Raw genomic sequence first — 16,453 nt, forward strand, 5'->3', positions numbered from 1 at the left:
TGTTTTGTTCGTATGACCGCCATTGTGGAAAACCACTTGTGAAGTTGGACCAGATAGAAGAGCAAAGTGTGCGAGAACGCTGGGACCCTTTTTCACCCTTATAAAAAAAATCGATTTAATCAATTTTGAATACATTCCTTTACATTTTTGCAAAATCGATGTCTAGGAAATGAGATCGTTTCGTTTTATTGTGACGCGCATGACGTTCACATTCAAATAAGCAGGAAAGATGCACTCAAGATGACTTCAAGCCAGACAGCTGCAAATATACCCAATAGGTCGACTGAAGACATTAACAAATGGAGGCTGAGCTACACATAGTTTGCACTTTGTAATTAAGATGACAGGAAAAAATAAAAATGAATATTTTAAAACACAATTAAACCACTTTCGTTATTGTAAAAACAGATCGAATCGAAATAATAGATTCAGAACTGTATGAATCAAAATCGCATGGATTCAGGACTTTGGCGAAAATACTCAGCCCTAATCCCCCCTAGGAGTGTAAATCACCCATCATGGCGATTCAATTTCCTGACCCAACGATTCGATTATTTTTGACACTCAAAAAACCGCCATGTCTTACTTGCCTTCTGTTTACGTGAGTGTGTGTGTGTGTAAGCGGAAAGAGGGTAGAGGCTAAAGGAAGCGAGTCAGGAGGGCAAAATAGGTTTAGCGCCACCGCAGCACGGGAGTTAGAATTACATCCAGGAGCAAATGGATAAAAATAGACCGCAGGGAGAAAAAAAAACATGAATCGATTCTCTTGTTGATACATCAGATCATCAGCTGTTAGATTGATGCATCGATACAAAACTATTATTATTTACACCGCTACTCAAACCTGCGCCCACTTCCTCTCTGCCTCGGGCGTACCTAGACCAACAGCTAGTTCCTGATTGGCCCTCTGGCATTGTGGAATAACAGAGAAGACTGCGCTTCAATATTGGGCATAAATCAAAAACATCTGCATCATACCTGCGACACAATGCTGCGGGAGGATAACCAGCCCTTTATTCGTCTTTATTGAGGATTTTTAACCATCACCTCCATCTAAGTTAACCCTAAACCCAGAAACATCCAGACAGGGATCATTCTAATGACGTGAAACCAAACATATGTTGCAGAGAACCTCTATTCTTTTAAGTCTGATCAGATCATTGAGATTTTGAAACTCCAGCCCCCCCCACTGAGTGTCACTGGAAACTCCCAGTGAAGCTCATGACTGATACCTCACAGCTACCTCTCCTTAAGGCCAATTTATGCTTCTGACGCATAGCCTCTGCAACCCTCAAACCTGTCTCTCTGCAACTCAAAAAAATCCTGACTACGCGTCGGACGGTCCCAAACCCGCGCAGACCTCAAGCTGAAGTGCGCAGACAAAAAGCAGCTGTGATTGGTCCTCGGTATGCCTTTCCGGCTCTCTGTGTGGTCGACCTTCTTGATTCTCTGCCTGGGCGCGCCATTTTTAAAAACCGATGAACAACTACAATGGAGAACTACGACGAAAGGTTAATCGAGGAGGTTCGGAAGTACGACCACTTGTACGATGCCTCAGACAAATTCTATAAAGATACCAAGGTCTCTGCCAAACCCTGAAGAGAGATCAGCCAGAACCTGTTCCTCTTCCATGTCTAGAAACTCTAGGTCCATCTCCGCGACCTTGATATCTTGCAGACGCGACGTTTTTTGGAAGATAAGCACTCCCGCTGGTACTGCCCAAGTTCTGGTGACCATCTGCCAAAGTTCCTGCGAGTTCTCCAATAGGCTCCCCCTTGTTCTTTGGCGGTAAACTGCTGTGCGTCCCTAAAAATTCCAGAGCGACGGTGCAAAAGCAAACCAGCAAAACTAGTTTGCAACATTTGATGTGTTCGGTTGCAGAAGTCTAATCCGCCCCTTAAGGTCATGCTGCCCTGGGCAGAGAGCCACCTCTGTTTTCTCCTCTGTTTTCCAGCTAAGATCAAATAAAATGAGCTGCTTTATATAAACTGCATGTTTGAAGCCATTTTTTAAAGCTGTGGTAAGTAGAGCAGCTCCAGGGGCCCCCACCATCATTCACCCCCCCCCCCCTCAAAAAAAAAAGGCTCCTGGATGAGATCTCCAGGCTGGGTCTGACCCCCAGGCCTCCACCCTGTCAGACAGCAGAGCTGATGGACTCACCCAGAGTTTTCACAGCGATCTGCCTGGTGAGAGGCGGCGGCAGGTTGATGCACACCAGATCCACGTCCTGGTGCAGCAGCACGTCATCGATCCGGTTGGTGTAGAAGGGAACGTTCATCTCCTTGGCCAGCTCCTCCGCCTCCTCCTGCGTCCGGCCCCACAGCGCCTTCACCGCGAAGCCCTCGTTCTTCAGCAGCGGGATGATGACCCGGGCGGTCAGGCTGGTTCCGAACACTCCGACCCCGGGAAGCATGGCGGCTTTTATTAATATAAAGATGATTATTATTTTCCTCTGATGATGATCGGGATGAAGCGCTCAGGTCGGCCATCCACCTGCAGCCTCACAGCCGCCGCCGCTTCCGCTCTGATCACACATTGAGATGATTTTTGGCCTAAAAATATCAGATCCCCAAAATGAAGAAGAAAGAAGCGCGAGGAGTTAAAAAGAAAGGTTTCCAATCAGCGCGGTAACCGCCGGGTTAGCGTCCATCTTCCAGCGGGGCTCCTGCCTTCAGGAGGAGCGGGAACAGAGAAGCCCCGAGAAGGAGCTTCATCCAGCGGCAGGTGGACACGGAGAGCCGCCGCTAACCGCCCGGAGGAGGATCCGACCGCAGCGGCAGGCAGGCAGTCAGTCAGGCAGTCAGTCAGCCCCGGGCTGGATCTGATGCTGCGGCTCACCGGAACAAGCCCGCGATCCTTCAAAATAAAAGCCGCGACAAACGTTTCCGTATCGAAGCAGCAGGGGCGGTTCTACAGATTTTATATATATAGACTTAAATTAATTCTTTTTTTAAACAACAAAGAACGCAAATGCAAAAAAAAAAAAAAAAAAAAAAAAAAAAAGGGGGAAAATCCAATCTTTCATTTATACGGAAGAGGATTAGGGCAACTGAAAAAAAAGTTAACTGATTTTTTAATTTTATTTCAGTTTAAAATGGGAAAAAAGTCAGAATTCTGACCTTTTTTTTTAGAATTCTGACTTTAATCTCAGAATTTTGACTTTTTTTTTCAGAATTCTGACTTTAATCTCAGAATTTTGACTTTTTTTTTCAGAATTCTGACTTTAATCTCAGAATTTTGACTTTTTTTTTCAGAATTCTGACTTTAATCTCAGAATTTTGACTTTTTTTCCCCCAGAATTCTGAGTTTAATCTCAGAATTCTGACTTTTTTTATCTCAGAATTCTGACAGCTAACAAACATGTTAGCATCAAGCCATAGCCATGTCTGTTTTAGAGACTAGCTCTCTTGTTTTAATGACCTTCTGCTCCTCCATTAATGAGGGGACCCATCGGGCACGTAAAAAGTTGCCTAATTCCGTCATTTTCCACCAATGTGTCACTGGCCACCTCAAACAACTCACATCTTTGTCAGTGAAGCTGAGAGCTCCCACATCTCTAGCTTCATGGTGCCCATCTACATTAAGATCCAATATTCTGAGATTAAAGTAAGAAGTCTGAGAAAAAAAAAGTCAGAATTCTAAGAAAAAAGTCAGAATTCTGACTTTTTCCCCATATACATTACTTTGGTGGTAAAAATAAAATCACACATTTAGAAAACAAAAATGTGAAATCATTTGTTCCACAATTATTGGCACCCCTGATATGTTGTACAGCGCCCTTTTGCCAACAAGGCAGCGCTTAACCTCCTCCTATAAGGAGGAGGAGATTGGAGAACACAGAGAAAGGAATCTTTGACCATTCTTCTTTGCAGAATCTTTTTAGATCATCCAGTGTCCTGGTTCCTCTCCTGTGCACTCTGCTCTTTATCTCCCCACACAGGTTTTCCATTGGATTGAGGTCTGGGGACTGAGATGGCCATGGGAGGACCTTGATTTTGTGACTGCTGAATTATTTTTGTGTAGATTTTGCCACATGTTTCGGATCATTAACCCTACTGAAAGACCCAATGACGACCCATCTTCAGCTTTTTGGCAGAGGCCATCAGGTTTTCATTTCAAATGTCCTGGTATTCCAAAGCATTCATGATGCCATGCAGCCTAACAAGGTTCCAAGGGCCTTTGGAAGAGAAACAGGCCCACAGCATTATAGATCCTCCACCATACAGTACTTCACAGTGGACATGAGGTGCTTTTCTGCATACTCATCTTTTGTTTTACACCAGACCCACTTTTTGTTGCAATTCTGTGCCAGTAAGCGTAGGACTTTTTTCTAACTTCTCTTACCAATTCCATTTGTTTTGGATCAACTGTAGCAAAACTAAATGGAAGCCATTTTTAATGTGCAACTCACAGACCACAATTTGTGTAATTGTACTCAAGAATTTGAAGAGGTGTAATTGTCTCAGATTAAAAAAACGTCTACAATTACAAAACACCAAAGTTACAACACACAAATAGTTTTGCAACAATAGTTCTAAACCATTTGAAGAAAAGAATGTAAGAGGTTTTTCATGTGCAACTTGTAGAACAGAATTTGTGTACTTAAAATATGAACAGGTGTAAAAAAAAAAGTACTTGTGAAATAGTTTTTTTTTATTCTACACATACAAAACTTAGAATGTAACTCTCTCTACAGCTTCAAATTCACACTTACAATGCACAAATTGTTTTGAAACAAAATAACCTTCATATATCTAATATCCAATATCTACACATAAATATTATTCTAAAAGTATTCAGAGACTTCATATGCAAAAATAAAAAAGGCGTTACTCCTGAAGCCAGTGGAGAATTATGATCCAACACTAATTTTAAATCTATTCATCACATGACCTGGTAATTGTTGGCCAAAAATGCTAATATTTCTATATAAAAATTAATATAAAAAATATGAAATTGAAAAATAAAAGGTGCAACTTTTAAAGATGATGCAGTGCTATGATCCAATGCTGATTTTGAGTCCATTGATCACATGAATTGGAAGCTATTGGGCAAAAATGCTAATATTGCCATATAAAAATGAACAAAATAATAATTTCAAATTTGAAATGGAAAAATAAAAGGCTTAACTTTTGAAGATGATGGAGTGCTATGATTCAATACTGATTTTGAGTGAATTGATCACATGATTTGGAAGCTATTGAGCAAAAATGCTAATATTTCTATAAAAAAGTTAATTAAAAAAATATCAAAAGTATGAAATGTAAAAATAAAAGGCGTAACTTTTGAAGATGATGCAGTGCTATGATCCAACGCTGATTTTTCGTCCATTGATCACATTACCTGGAAGCTATTGAGCAAATAAGGTAATATTTCTATAAAAATGTCTTATTAAAGTATATTTTTCTGACTTTAGGAAAACAGGTTTACATTATGTTACATACAGAAAGAAGCAGAGATACAAAAGGCAAACTGTCAACCGATGTCTATAAACAAGGGCGTTCATGGCAGCAGCACAGCTGATATTTCTCTCCAGGATGGAGTCACAGCCAAAAAGGAACAGACCAGATGAAGCTACTATGATGAGAAAAAAACATCAAGACCATAACATTAGAAATTAAACAAAGAAATAACAAAGAATGGGAGAATAAAGATATAATGAAGCAGAATGATTAAAACGGGTCCCTATGTCCTCCGGCGTTCTAAGCCTATAGCAGCATAACTATAGAGATAACTAACTATCAGCTTTATCATATTTAATTACCTTGAGAAGGTAAATAAGATGATCTGCTTGTCCTTAAAATAAGATAATTAGAAATTATCCACTTGAAATAAGCTAATGGATTATCTAATTTAATACACAAATCAGTTAATTAATCGGTAAATTTTCTTACGTGTTCAAATCAAGGGAAAATATCCCTAATCCACTAATAAATTACCATATATGCATTTTTGTATTGTTTGCTTTCAGTAGTATATGGGCCATAATAGGGGCCTGGACCCTGCTGGCCCCTCTCTAGAACCGCCCATGTGTTGCTGTATAAAGGGTTAAAGCAGGGACTCTAAAAGTGGGGATCAAGAACCCCTGGGGGAATGTAAGAAATTTAAATATACAACGAAATTAACAAATGTAACATTTATTTAATCATCTATAAGCTGGATTTATACATCAAATATACAATTTAATAGTAAAATGCACAATAAAATGTTCCATGAAAACGTTTAAAATGATTAAATATCTAATTAAAAAATGTCGGGGAACCGACTTAAAGGATTAGGCCACAGATTTGATCGTCATTCCATTATTTAGCTTTATGTTGCGCAGCTTTTGGAACAGCTTCATTTCCTCCTAAAGGACCCAAAAAGAATGTTTTGTTGCTCTTGCCTTCACATAATTCATCAGAATTATAATTTCATAATTCAGCTGATTCACAACATGTCGTCTACAGAAACAATTCAATCAGATCATCCAGACAGATTGGTTAAAAGTTTCTAAAGAAAACTAGGTGATTGCATCGAGTCATCAGCTCCTTCTAGGTGAGCATGTAGACAGCAGATATTCGCTTGCATTGTGTCGACAGCCATTTCTCACACTGAGCATGTATGCTGCAACAGTGGAGAAGAAAAACTCCCTTTTAACACAAATAACCTGCAGTAGAACCAGGTTCTGTTTGAGCGGCCATCTGCCGAAACCGAGTTCAAGGAGGCAGAAGCAGACAAACAAAAGGAATCTAGAAACACTGATTCATACTTTATATATTAGAATAAGGTAACGGTAAACTACCCTGCAAAAGAATAAAGATCGAAATAAGTATTTTTTTTAATCTTAAAATAGGTTAATTTTTCTTGAATTGAGGAGGTAATTTGAAATTAGAAAAAAAAATTGCATTGTCTTATTTCAAGTGCATATTATCAGATTTTCTTATTTTAAGAGAAAAAAACCAATGATTGTCTTTAACTTCTCAAATTAATGGTAAATACACTTTATTCAAGACATTTTTACATATTTTTAGATCGTTTTTGCAGTGTCGCACCTTAGGAGGCTCTGTCTGGAAAATAAACAGTTAAGCAGATGAGTTTCGAGTCAGTTTTTATGTCAAAGGGATGAAAGACAGCAGAACAAAAAACTCTGCAGAATGTTTTTTTGTCCTCTAGCAGTCTAAGCCTATAGCAGCAGAACTATAGAGATAGATCAGGATAACCTGAGCCACTCTAGCTAGAAGCTTTATCAACAAGGAAAGTTTTAAGCCTAGCCTTAAAAGTAGACAGGGTGTCTGCCTCACGGACTAAAACTGGTAATTGGTTCCACAGGAGAGGAGCCTGATAACTAAAAGATCTGCCTCCCATTCTACTTTTAGAAATTCTAGGAACCACTAGTAAACCTGCAGATTGAATTTAAGGTACAATCAGATTTATGATATATGATGGAACTTATTGAGGGATTTATAGGTGAGAAGGATAAGTTTAAATACTATTCTGGATTTAACAGCTACAATAATAAACTAATTTAGATAAAAAGCAAGTTACCAAACAATAGAAAACAGTGGATCTTTAGAGGCTGCATTAGTTTAATTCCTGCCTTTTTTCTATGAAAAGTTTATTTTTAAACAGTCATGGATTTAGAACAGGCTTAGCCCTAAAACCAATAAATTAATGTCTAAAGTGAGATGGAGAGATTATGGGGAATCCTTTGTGCAGAAACAGATGCATATCCTCCTCCCCCGTAGTTTATTCTTACTTTAACTGCCAGCCTCTGCAGGTTGTCCAGTTCTGTGGTAGGGAGGGTCACCAGCATGGAGAGGTTGCTAAATAGCATTAAGAACTAAATCTGAGTCACATGATAGAAAACAAAATGATCCCTGGGCTGTTTTTTTGTTGTAAACAAAGCCTAACTGCAGCTTTTTAGCTGAAATATAAGGAAAGATCGCCCTCTGGTGGTATTCCACTGAACACCATTAAACTGCATCAGCAATGAGGAAAGTGTTTCAGGTGAATTTAGTTTGAAGCCTTTTATCCATTGATATCATTTAGGAATTTGTTTTCTTTAAAGGTTTATACATTTTAAAAATATATTTTAAAATGTGTGATGTGCTAAGTTTAATTATTTAGGCTTTAGGGTATAAAATAGGCATGGATAAAACCAGCTCATTACATTAGTAAATCATACCAAAACCGATAATATTACGACATATTTGACTTTATTACGCTTCTACTAAAAAACAGAAAGGAGAATATGCCAAAGTTTTTGGTGCTATTTCGTCTGAAATGTGTACGTTATTCAAACAGAAACCAAGAATCAGTTATTCTCCCATTTTGACTCCCATACATTTTCCTGTTGGCAAAATCTGTCTTAACCCTGTTCCTCGTTAAAATAATAAATTAATTAGATCCCTGTTTCAGAAGGAAGAGACCTCTGTTCCTGTGGTTGTTCCATACTGGGGTCGTTTTCATATTGATATGTCCTGGAAATGTATCTGGCTGCTCCCAAATCACTTTCTTCTCACTAACAAGGTTGAAGAAATATCTTTTAAACTCATACATAGAATCTACCCGTCTTTGGCAACACTTTTGTACTTTTATTGTGTCAAAAAAATAAATAATATTTCAGTTATATTGGGTAAATGTCCTGTTTGGTTTTCAACAAAATGAAAGAATGAATGCGAAGAGTTTTCTTATCAATTTAATAATTATTAAGGCTAAATTTTAATCTTTATAAATGCACATTTTTGAGAAAAAAACCTGACTTTTCAGTTTTTCTGATTGAATTTAAACATTATATATTTACAATTCGACCTTCTACAAATAAAAAAGTTGAAAATAACTTTATTGGCTTGCAATCAAATTGGAATTGTAGATAATTTATTGCGTTGATTCACTGTGGCATCTGGTATTTTTGTCACCTTTGGTTCTGTTTTTCTATAAACAAGAGTATTTTGTCATTTCTTATTATATTTTTATTGTTTTCTGTTAATGCTCCCCCTGGCAAATGTTTTTGTTGTTTTGTGATATGTTTACAATGCAGTTTTGTATTGTTGTGTATGGTAAATAATAAAGTTTATTAACAAAAAAAACGAAAAAAAAAACTAGTTTAAGCCCCTCCCTCTTTCAGCTTTTTTATCCAGCACATTTTTACAAATAAAACCAATAACCTTTCTTCCAAGCATAGTCCACTGCTTTCTGTTCTGGCGGAAATATATTGTTACTATTACTACTATTATATCTTTAATTTGTCACCAAATCAGTTTTGATATGTTACTAAATTCAGAAACTATACATCTCTGAAGCTGTAAAATGTTAAGAATAAAAGTTGGTGAAATGTATGTTATGTTATTTACAATCAGACCAGTTTATTATACCTGTTCAAATAATATTGGAAGATGCAGACTTTGATAATTTAGTGCAATAATTCTTGGATTTATTAATATAGTTTTAATTAGAGCCATATGGGATTATATAGCAATGGTTTTTGAACATAGGACTCACTGTTTCTGTTTTAGATGCATTTCTGCTCCAGCAGATTATTGCTTTCCTCCCCAGCAGCCCCCAAAGGCTGCAGAGGGCTGTCAATCAGACATTCATTAACCCTTTAAAGCCTGGACCATGAAATAATGGACAGAAAATATTTTTTTTTATTTAGAGTTGTCATTGAACTCTGAAAAATGAAAGAAAAAGAATAAATATATATATATATTTTGTATGAGTTAAATTAAATCCTTTATTTGCATCAATTTTGATAAATTCGGCATTTCTGTAGAATATTTTATACGTTTTCTGTTCACTGCGTGTGTCTGATTGTTTAAGTCAGGGTTTTTAAGATAAGCAAGATCACACTGATGATGCAAAGATCTCATGTATCAAATATGATACAATTGGTGTTATCCCTGTAATGCCTAATGTATCATATTTGATACATTCGGTTTCTGAAACGTTTTGCGTCTGACACCTTTTGCATAATTTAATGGTAAAAACTTTGCTCAAAATCCTATTGTGCACAATCAGATATACCTGATAACTCAGGGCAGAAGACTACACAAAAAATAATCTTGACTTATCGCATAGTAATAAATTATTATCAAAAATTTATTTCTGTTTTTTCTTTTTACATATTTTGTTAAAAGGCCAAATACGGACTTCAAACCAAAAAAATTATTTTCTGTTTTGTTTTATTCTTGGATCGGGCTTTAAAGGGTTAAAATTGTCTTCTTTAGGACACTAGTTTCATAAAGTAGTGTGATTTATTTCACCAAACATCTAGTAGGAACCGCTTTTAATCACATTTAATAAATCCTCAAACAAAAACGATGAAAGAAAAGGAAAAAACAATAGAAAAAATTAGCAAATTAACCCATTTTCAGGAGTTTTATAATCATTGATTCTAATTTATCATTTAGATAATAAACTGTACAGCAATTAGGGCTCCGTGCTCGGCCCTACCCTGTTCACCATCTACATGCTCCCCCTTAGTTGTGTCGTCGGCAGGCATGGGGTCAACTTCCATTGCTATGCTGACGACACACAACTTTACATTAAAATGACTCCTCCCAGCTCCCCCGCCAACTCTGTCACCCGCCTCAGCTCCTGCCTGGAGGATATGAAGGCGTGGATGAGTCAAAACTTCCTGCAGCTTAATGCCTCAAAAACAGAGGCCATCCAAACTGGTACTCCTCATCAACTCCGTTCCTCTCCTCTCACCTCTGTTTCATTCTGTGGTCATACCATTCCCCTCTCCCTCTGTTACAAGCCTTGGGGTCAAGCTTGACCCCCACCTCTCCTTTGACAATCATGTCACCTCCATCTGCAAAACGTCCTTCTTTCACCTCCGTAATATCTCTAAACTCCGTCCCTCCCTATCCCTCCCTGCTGCAGAGAAGCTCGTCCACGCCTTCGTCTCCTCCAGGCTGGATTACTGCAACGCTCTCCTCGTCGGGATCTCTGGCAGGAGCCTTCAGAAGCTCCAGTATGTACAGAACAGCGCTGCCAGGGTCCTGATGAGGGTGAGGAAACACCAGCACATCACTCCCATCCTTCACACTTTACACTGGCTGCCCATTCACGCCCGTATAGAGTACAAGATTCTTCTGCACACCCATCACTGTGTGCACGGTGCGGCCCCCATGTATCTCACTGAACTGCTCACACCACACACCTCTTCCCGGACCCGGTCAGGCCAACAGCACCGTCTGGCCCCACCCAGGACACGGCTAAAAACAATGGGCGACAGGGCCTTCGAAGCCGCAGCTCCCCGTCTGTGGAATGCCCTCCCAGACCACCTTAGGGCCCCACAGACGGTGGATTGTTTTAAGAAAGGACTAAAAACTTTCCTTTTTAGAAATTCCTACAATTGTTGATTTTAGATTTTCTTTAATAGGCTACGTATGCCTTTTAATGTATTGATTTTAATGACTGTCTTTTTACTCTGTTTTTAATGTTATGGTCTTTTAAACTTGTTTTGTAGCACTTTGAGATTTGAAATCAAATGTAAAGTGCATGATAAATAAAATTCATTAATTATTAATTAATTAATTATTCACCACTATCGATTAATAATAAAAAAAGAGAATAAGGCCAAATAAGAATCCGTGTATCATTCGTTCTTTCTATTTTCAATTGCCAATCAAAAAACAAAAAATAAAAAATTGACTGGTTATTTTGTTTTTTGTTTTTTATCGTTAAACCAAAAACGAAAAAAGGATTGGTTTTTCATATTTCAATTCTAAGCTCAGATCAAGAATACGAAATGGAAAAACGGACAGCAACGCAGAATTTGATTTTAATATTTAATCGGTACAGTTTACGTGACCCGGAAATAGCTCTTTGCGCAGCAGTTGGGGTAATGAAGTGGCTACCATGGCGACGCTAGAACCACACACTATGTTGATCGAGAAGCTGTTTGTTGTTGCTAGTTAAAAGTACAGTGCACAGAAAAGTTTCAAGAAAAAAGTTATACCTGGAAAATCCTGCAAATTTTCTCCGTTGTCATGTCCTCCTCAAGAGTCACACGCTTGGATCCTCGAAATAAAACGTAACTGTCCATGGCTGATAGGTCCGACTGCCTTATCTGGTGCAGTTTGATCGAACGTGGTGGGAGTAAGCCAATTGTTTTTTTAGCTAACGCTCCACCAAACTTCCGGGTCATGTAAACTGTACCGATTAAATATTAAAATCAAATTCTGCGTTGCTGTCCATTTTTCCATTTCGTATTCTTGATCTGAGCTTAGAATTGAAATATGAAAAACCAATCCTTTTTTTCGTTTTTGGTTTAACGATAAAAAACAAAAAACAAAATAACCAGTCAATTTTTTATTTTTTGTTTTTTGATTGGCAATTGAAAATAGAAAGAACGAATGATACACGGATTAATAAGGAATTCAAACAAAAAAAAAGTAATTTTCTGTTTTGTTTTATTCTTGGATCAGGCTTTAAAGGGTTAAGGCAGGGAAACATTTAACTCTGTAGATCAGTGGGTCCGGAGGAGCCAGTTTAAAAGCTACTATTATAGAGCCGCTATATTATTTTGTACATTTAACAAACACATTAGGATTATTTGAAAAAAGGTACGGTATCAGTATCCCCAATGCTAGACTGTATTTTACCGAGTTTTTGATTGTAAAGGAAATTGGTGAGATTGAACTAATTTGCGAAGATTATTTATGAGACAGAATCTGTTCATCCATCCATTCATTTTCTGTCACGCTTATCCCTGCTGGGGTGGCGAGGGGTTGCTGGTTCCCTCCAAAGCAGAAACAGATTCAGCAACCAACCAATTAAGAGAAAAAGCAACCCCCCCCCCCATTTCATATTCAGTGAAAAGTCTCGCTAATTTATTACGAAATGTTTCACTTTCTTTGACAATGTTGCACTGAGATAGACCCCTTCCTGCATCTAGATTAAACACAGCCTCATACACCCAGAGTCCCTCTGCTAACAGAACAGAAATACATTTTGTAGTTTTTGTTCAGGTGACAAAATAGCTGAATATTTGAAATTATGTTAAAGAGATCATTTTTAGTAAATGTATTTAACGTTTTTAATCTCTCTTACTGGTTGGATCCAAGCGTTCCAAAACATCCAGATTAGAGATTAGGGGATGATGCCTTTAAGGGACTTTCAGGAAAGCTAATAATGACTCTCCTAGCTGATGAGTTGGTAACTAAATCCGTTACTTTTCTGTTGCTTTATATTGACACACAACTGAATACTATTGATTTTTGTTTATAAACAGAAATATAATTGTTAGGTTTATTCAATGATGATTATGAAATTAATGTGTGCTTATGAAACTCCTGTGTCATGATTCAGTCAGGAGGCCATCCTGCCTCGTCATTCTGTCTTCATGAACTGATCAACTGTTCTGTCAGAACAATACTCTGTTTGTAACCATGCGTCATGTTCTGTTAATAAAATAATCTGCAGAGGAGGTCCAGGAGGAGACTGGGGTTCAACTGTCTCTCCTTTCTGCAGGAATTGTATCCATAATTCGTGTATTTCAGTTCTTCTTAAGAAAAAAACCTACATTTTATAAACCCGACAATAATGTAGTATTTATAGCTTTAGAAACTAGTTAGGAATTAAATTATATCCAATAATATTGCTGCTGGAAACAGTGGCTTTAAAGGCACACTATGCAACATTTTTCAGTTAATTAATGTGTTCCATAACGTTTTGGATGATTAAATGAGTCATTTCAGGTGTATTCTCGGCCGCCCTGGTGGTCTGTGGGGGAAATACCGCACTTGCAATTGCAGGAGCACCGACCCGCACCCACAGGCTCAGAAGTCTCGCGAGAGTCGGTCTTGCTTTGCGGCGAGAACTGCTACACGCCCCCAGTTAAAAGCATGCTCGTTGCTAGCACAGTGGCGATCTTTGTGCAGTTATCATGGCGGAACCAGCGAGAAAACAGCGAAAGCCCATGTCGGAGCAGGCAAGAAAGAGGAAAAGGGCTCCGGACAGAGAGAGGAGTCGTACACGGGTGAACATCGGGCATTTTCCGAATGGCGAGAGCTAAAATAAAAAGAAGGCTGCAAGGCTGACGCGGACCTCGCGTTTCTGCTGATGCGATTGTGAGTAACATTGGAATGGTTTCTCTCTCTCTCTGTGCATGTTCATACTTTCACTGTTAGTCATTCGTTGCGTTCGCCTGTCTGCTAAGCTCAAAACAACCGCGCCTGGCTTGACGGAGAAACCAGGAGAACAGCTGAGCATATTTACGACAGTGCACTTTTACTTTCGCCCTCTGGGGCTGGAAAATCAACACCGGTTGCATAGTATACCTTTAAAAGAAGTTCTACCATTCTGCTTTGCTTGGTTTTTTTCATTAATTTTGTTTTATCTTTTTACTTATACATTTTTTTTACTGTAACTAAAATACTTTCAATAAACCTAAACTCAAGTTTTGCTGAAACAAAAACATAGTGAGATGAAAATTATCCAGCTGATCGTTTCCAAAAACTCAACAAAGACGCTCAATAAAATCTTACCTTCGTTTCCATCTTCTTTACCGGTTTTTGCACACAGCTACAGTCAGTCACCACAGTAAAAAACAGAAACCCTCTTTATTTATACAACCTCACAACTTTCCAAAATAATATATATTTTTTTGTTGTTTATTTTATTTAAATCTTTGGTTAGTATAGATGCCAAACAAACAGTAACATTGAACTTCATGTCGACGCAGAACTCCAACATCAGCTCGGCTCCAGACTCGCTCTGGATCTTTTCTCTGTGCGTTTTGTGTTTCTTACAGAAAATAAAATAAAGACATCTGCAGCAGTCTTTACACAAACTCATCCTCTTGTTTTTGTAAAAGTCATGCCTGTAATAAACACTTAAAAGTAACAGATCATGTATAATTTAACAAACACTACAAAGAAAAGAAAAACATCTATAAAGTCCCACACATCAACGAACGACAAGTAGAAATTAAATAAAGTCTCCTTCTCCTCACAGAAGTGCAGGAAAACGGGACTCGGTTTGGATAAAATACTGCACGGCTAATCAGGAGCAGAAACTGTGGAGGTATACGCAGCGCAGCGAGCGGGTGGGGGGGGGTCATCCTTCCTCCTCAGAGCCTCTGAAGCAACATAACATGGGTTGAAATGCCCTGATTCAGCCGCATAGAGACCACTGAGAATAATAATCCTGTGTTTATTTCAATGTTCCCGCGGAATAACGAAAAAATGAAAATGATCAAAGTAAAACCAGTGCAGCCGAAACTCAGAGCTGCACTAATAATCATACTTCCACAGTTTCCTTGTGGTCATTTTGGCACTTTTTTTTTTCCTTCCTCGTACAGAACTCATCTATTCAGTCTGGGACTCAAAATTCTGCTGAATATAACATCATAAAAACACCCAAACAAGACTAATAACAATAAAAAAAAATAAACAATTGCCTTCTTCTAGCTTCTTTTGAAACAATCTAGTGGTGCTGACAATAATATTGGCTTGAGAAAAATCAAGTGAAAGTGAGTTAAGTGCTCAAAGAAAGGATGTGCAAAGTTAACAGTGCTGTAACCAGAACAGTTTGGGGAGATTCGTCGTCGAATCGCAGCCGACTAACGTTTAATACCAACAATCCTCTTCATCGGGTTTTAGTGGAAATCTTTAAAACGTTCCACTATCGCATGCTGTTAAACAGCTTATTTAAAAACCAAAAAAAAGTAAAAATCTCATCACATATTTGTTCCCAACCAAACACTCCAGCAGATCTTCTAAAAAGCACAAGCTGAACGTTAGTTATGGCTATTTTCCCTAGAAACAAAGATCTTGAATGGAAATGTGAAGGGTTGCAGATGAAGCCTCCCACAGGCTGGTCCTTTAACACGGAGAGACGCGGCGAGGCGTTGACGCGTGAGGAAGAGGAGCAGTGTTTACCCGCAGAGCAGCGTCTTAACTAATTCAATCGGATCGAACGTCTCCGCAGGTCGACCTTTAACCTCTGTGAGGGTTTTCCTCGTAGGTCCAGAGCTGAACGCAACAGAAACAACATGGAGAAAATAAACAAAGAAAGCTAAAAGGTTGAGATGAACGACGTAAAGAGAGAAGAGGTGGCGACTCCACAACATCAATACACGACGGAGCGAACAGAACGGTTCAGGTTAGCTGACGGATATAAAGTGTCTCTAGGCTCTACCTTCCCTCAGAGAGGGGGGGGGGGCACACCAAAGTCCTTCAATCAGTCATGAGCGACCCCTCCCAGCTATGCAACAACCACCTACCCTTCATACAACCATACTGGCCTTTTTCCTTAAAAAAAAAAAGCCTGGTGATTGGTATCCATGGCGACCCGCCCTCATGTGCAGTGATAACAGTTTTCATTCTTTCTTTCTCTTTTAGGAGTAGATGGTGATGACTTCTCGGCCTCCTCCGCGCACCAGGAGGACGCGGTTCAGGCCTTCCAGCAGAACCTCCAGGAACTCCATGTCTGAGAGGACAGCAGTCAAGGTCAGTCAAGG

At 38.7% G+C, this 16,453-nt stretch overlaps 2 protein-coding genes across 7 annotated transcripts in view; both read right to left on the reverse strand.

Annotated features, from left to right (window-relative positions):
* The window catches only part of si:ch211-276f18.2 (glucose-fructose oxidoreductase domain-containing protein 1), a 44,712-nt gene extending 41,884 nt beyond the window's left edge, over nucleotides 1-2,828 (reverse strand). The window contains exon 1 of the mRNA XM_038298224.1: nucleotides 2,161-2,828. Within this exon, the coding sequence (XP_038154152.1) occupies nucleotides 2,161-2,413 (253 nt within the window). The 5' untranslated portion in view covers nucleotides 2,414-2,828. The remainder of the gene's footprint in view (nucleotides 1-2,160) is intronic.
* Nucleotides 2,829-14,533: 11,705 nt separating this feature from the next.
* slc12a7b (solute carrier family 12 member 7b) overlaps nucleotides 14,534-16,453 on the reverse strand; it is a 109,847-nt gene continuing 107,927 nt past the window's right edge. For all 6 annotated transcript variants that reach the window (XM_038298209.1, XM_038298208.1, XM_038298206.1 and 3 more), the window contains one exon: nucleotides 14,534-16,422. In XM_038298209.1, the coding sequence (XP_038154137.1) occupies nucleotides 16,331-16,422 (92 nt within the window). In that variant the 3' untranslated portion in view covers nucleotides 14,534-16,330. The remainder of the gene's footprint in view (nucleotides 16,423-16,453) is intronic.

The sequence above is a fragment of the Cyprinodon tularosa genome, unplaced genomic scaffold (assembly GCF_016077235.1).
Source record: "Cyprinodon tularosa strain WSP-4 unplaced genomic scaffold, ASM1607723v1 ctg402, whole genome shotgun sequence".
Classification (NCBI taxonomy): domain Eukaryota; kingdom Metazoa; phylum Chordata; class Actinopteri; order Cyprinodontiformes; family Cyprinodontidae; genus Cyprinodon; species Cyprinodon tularosa.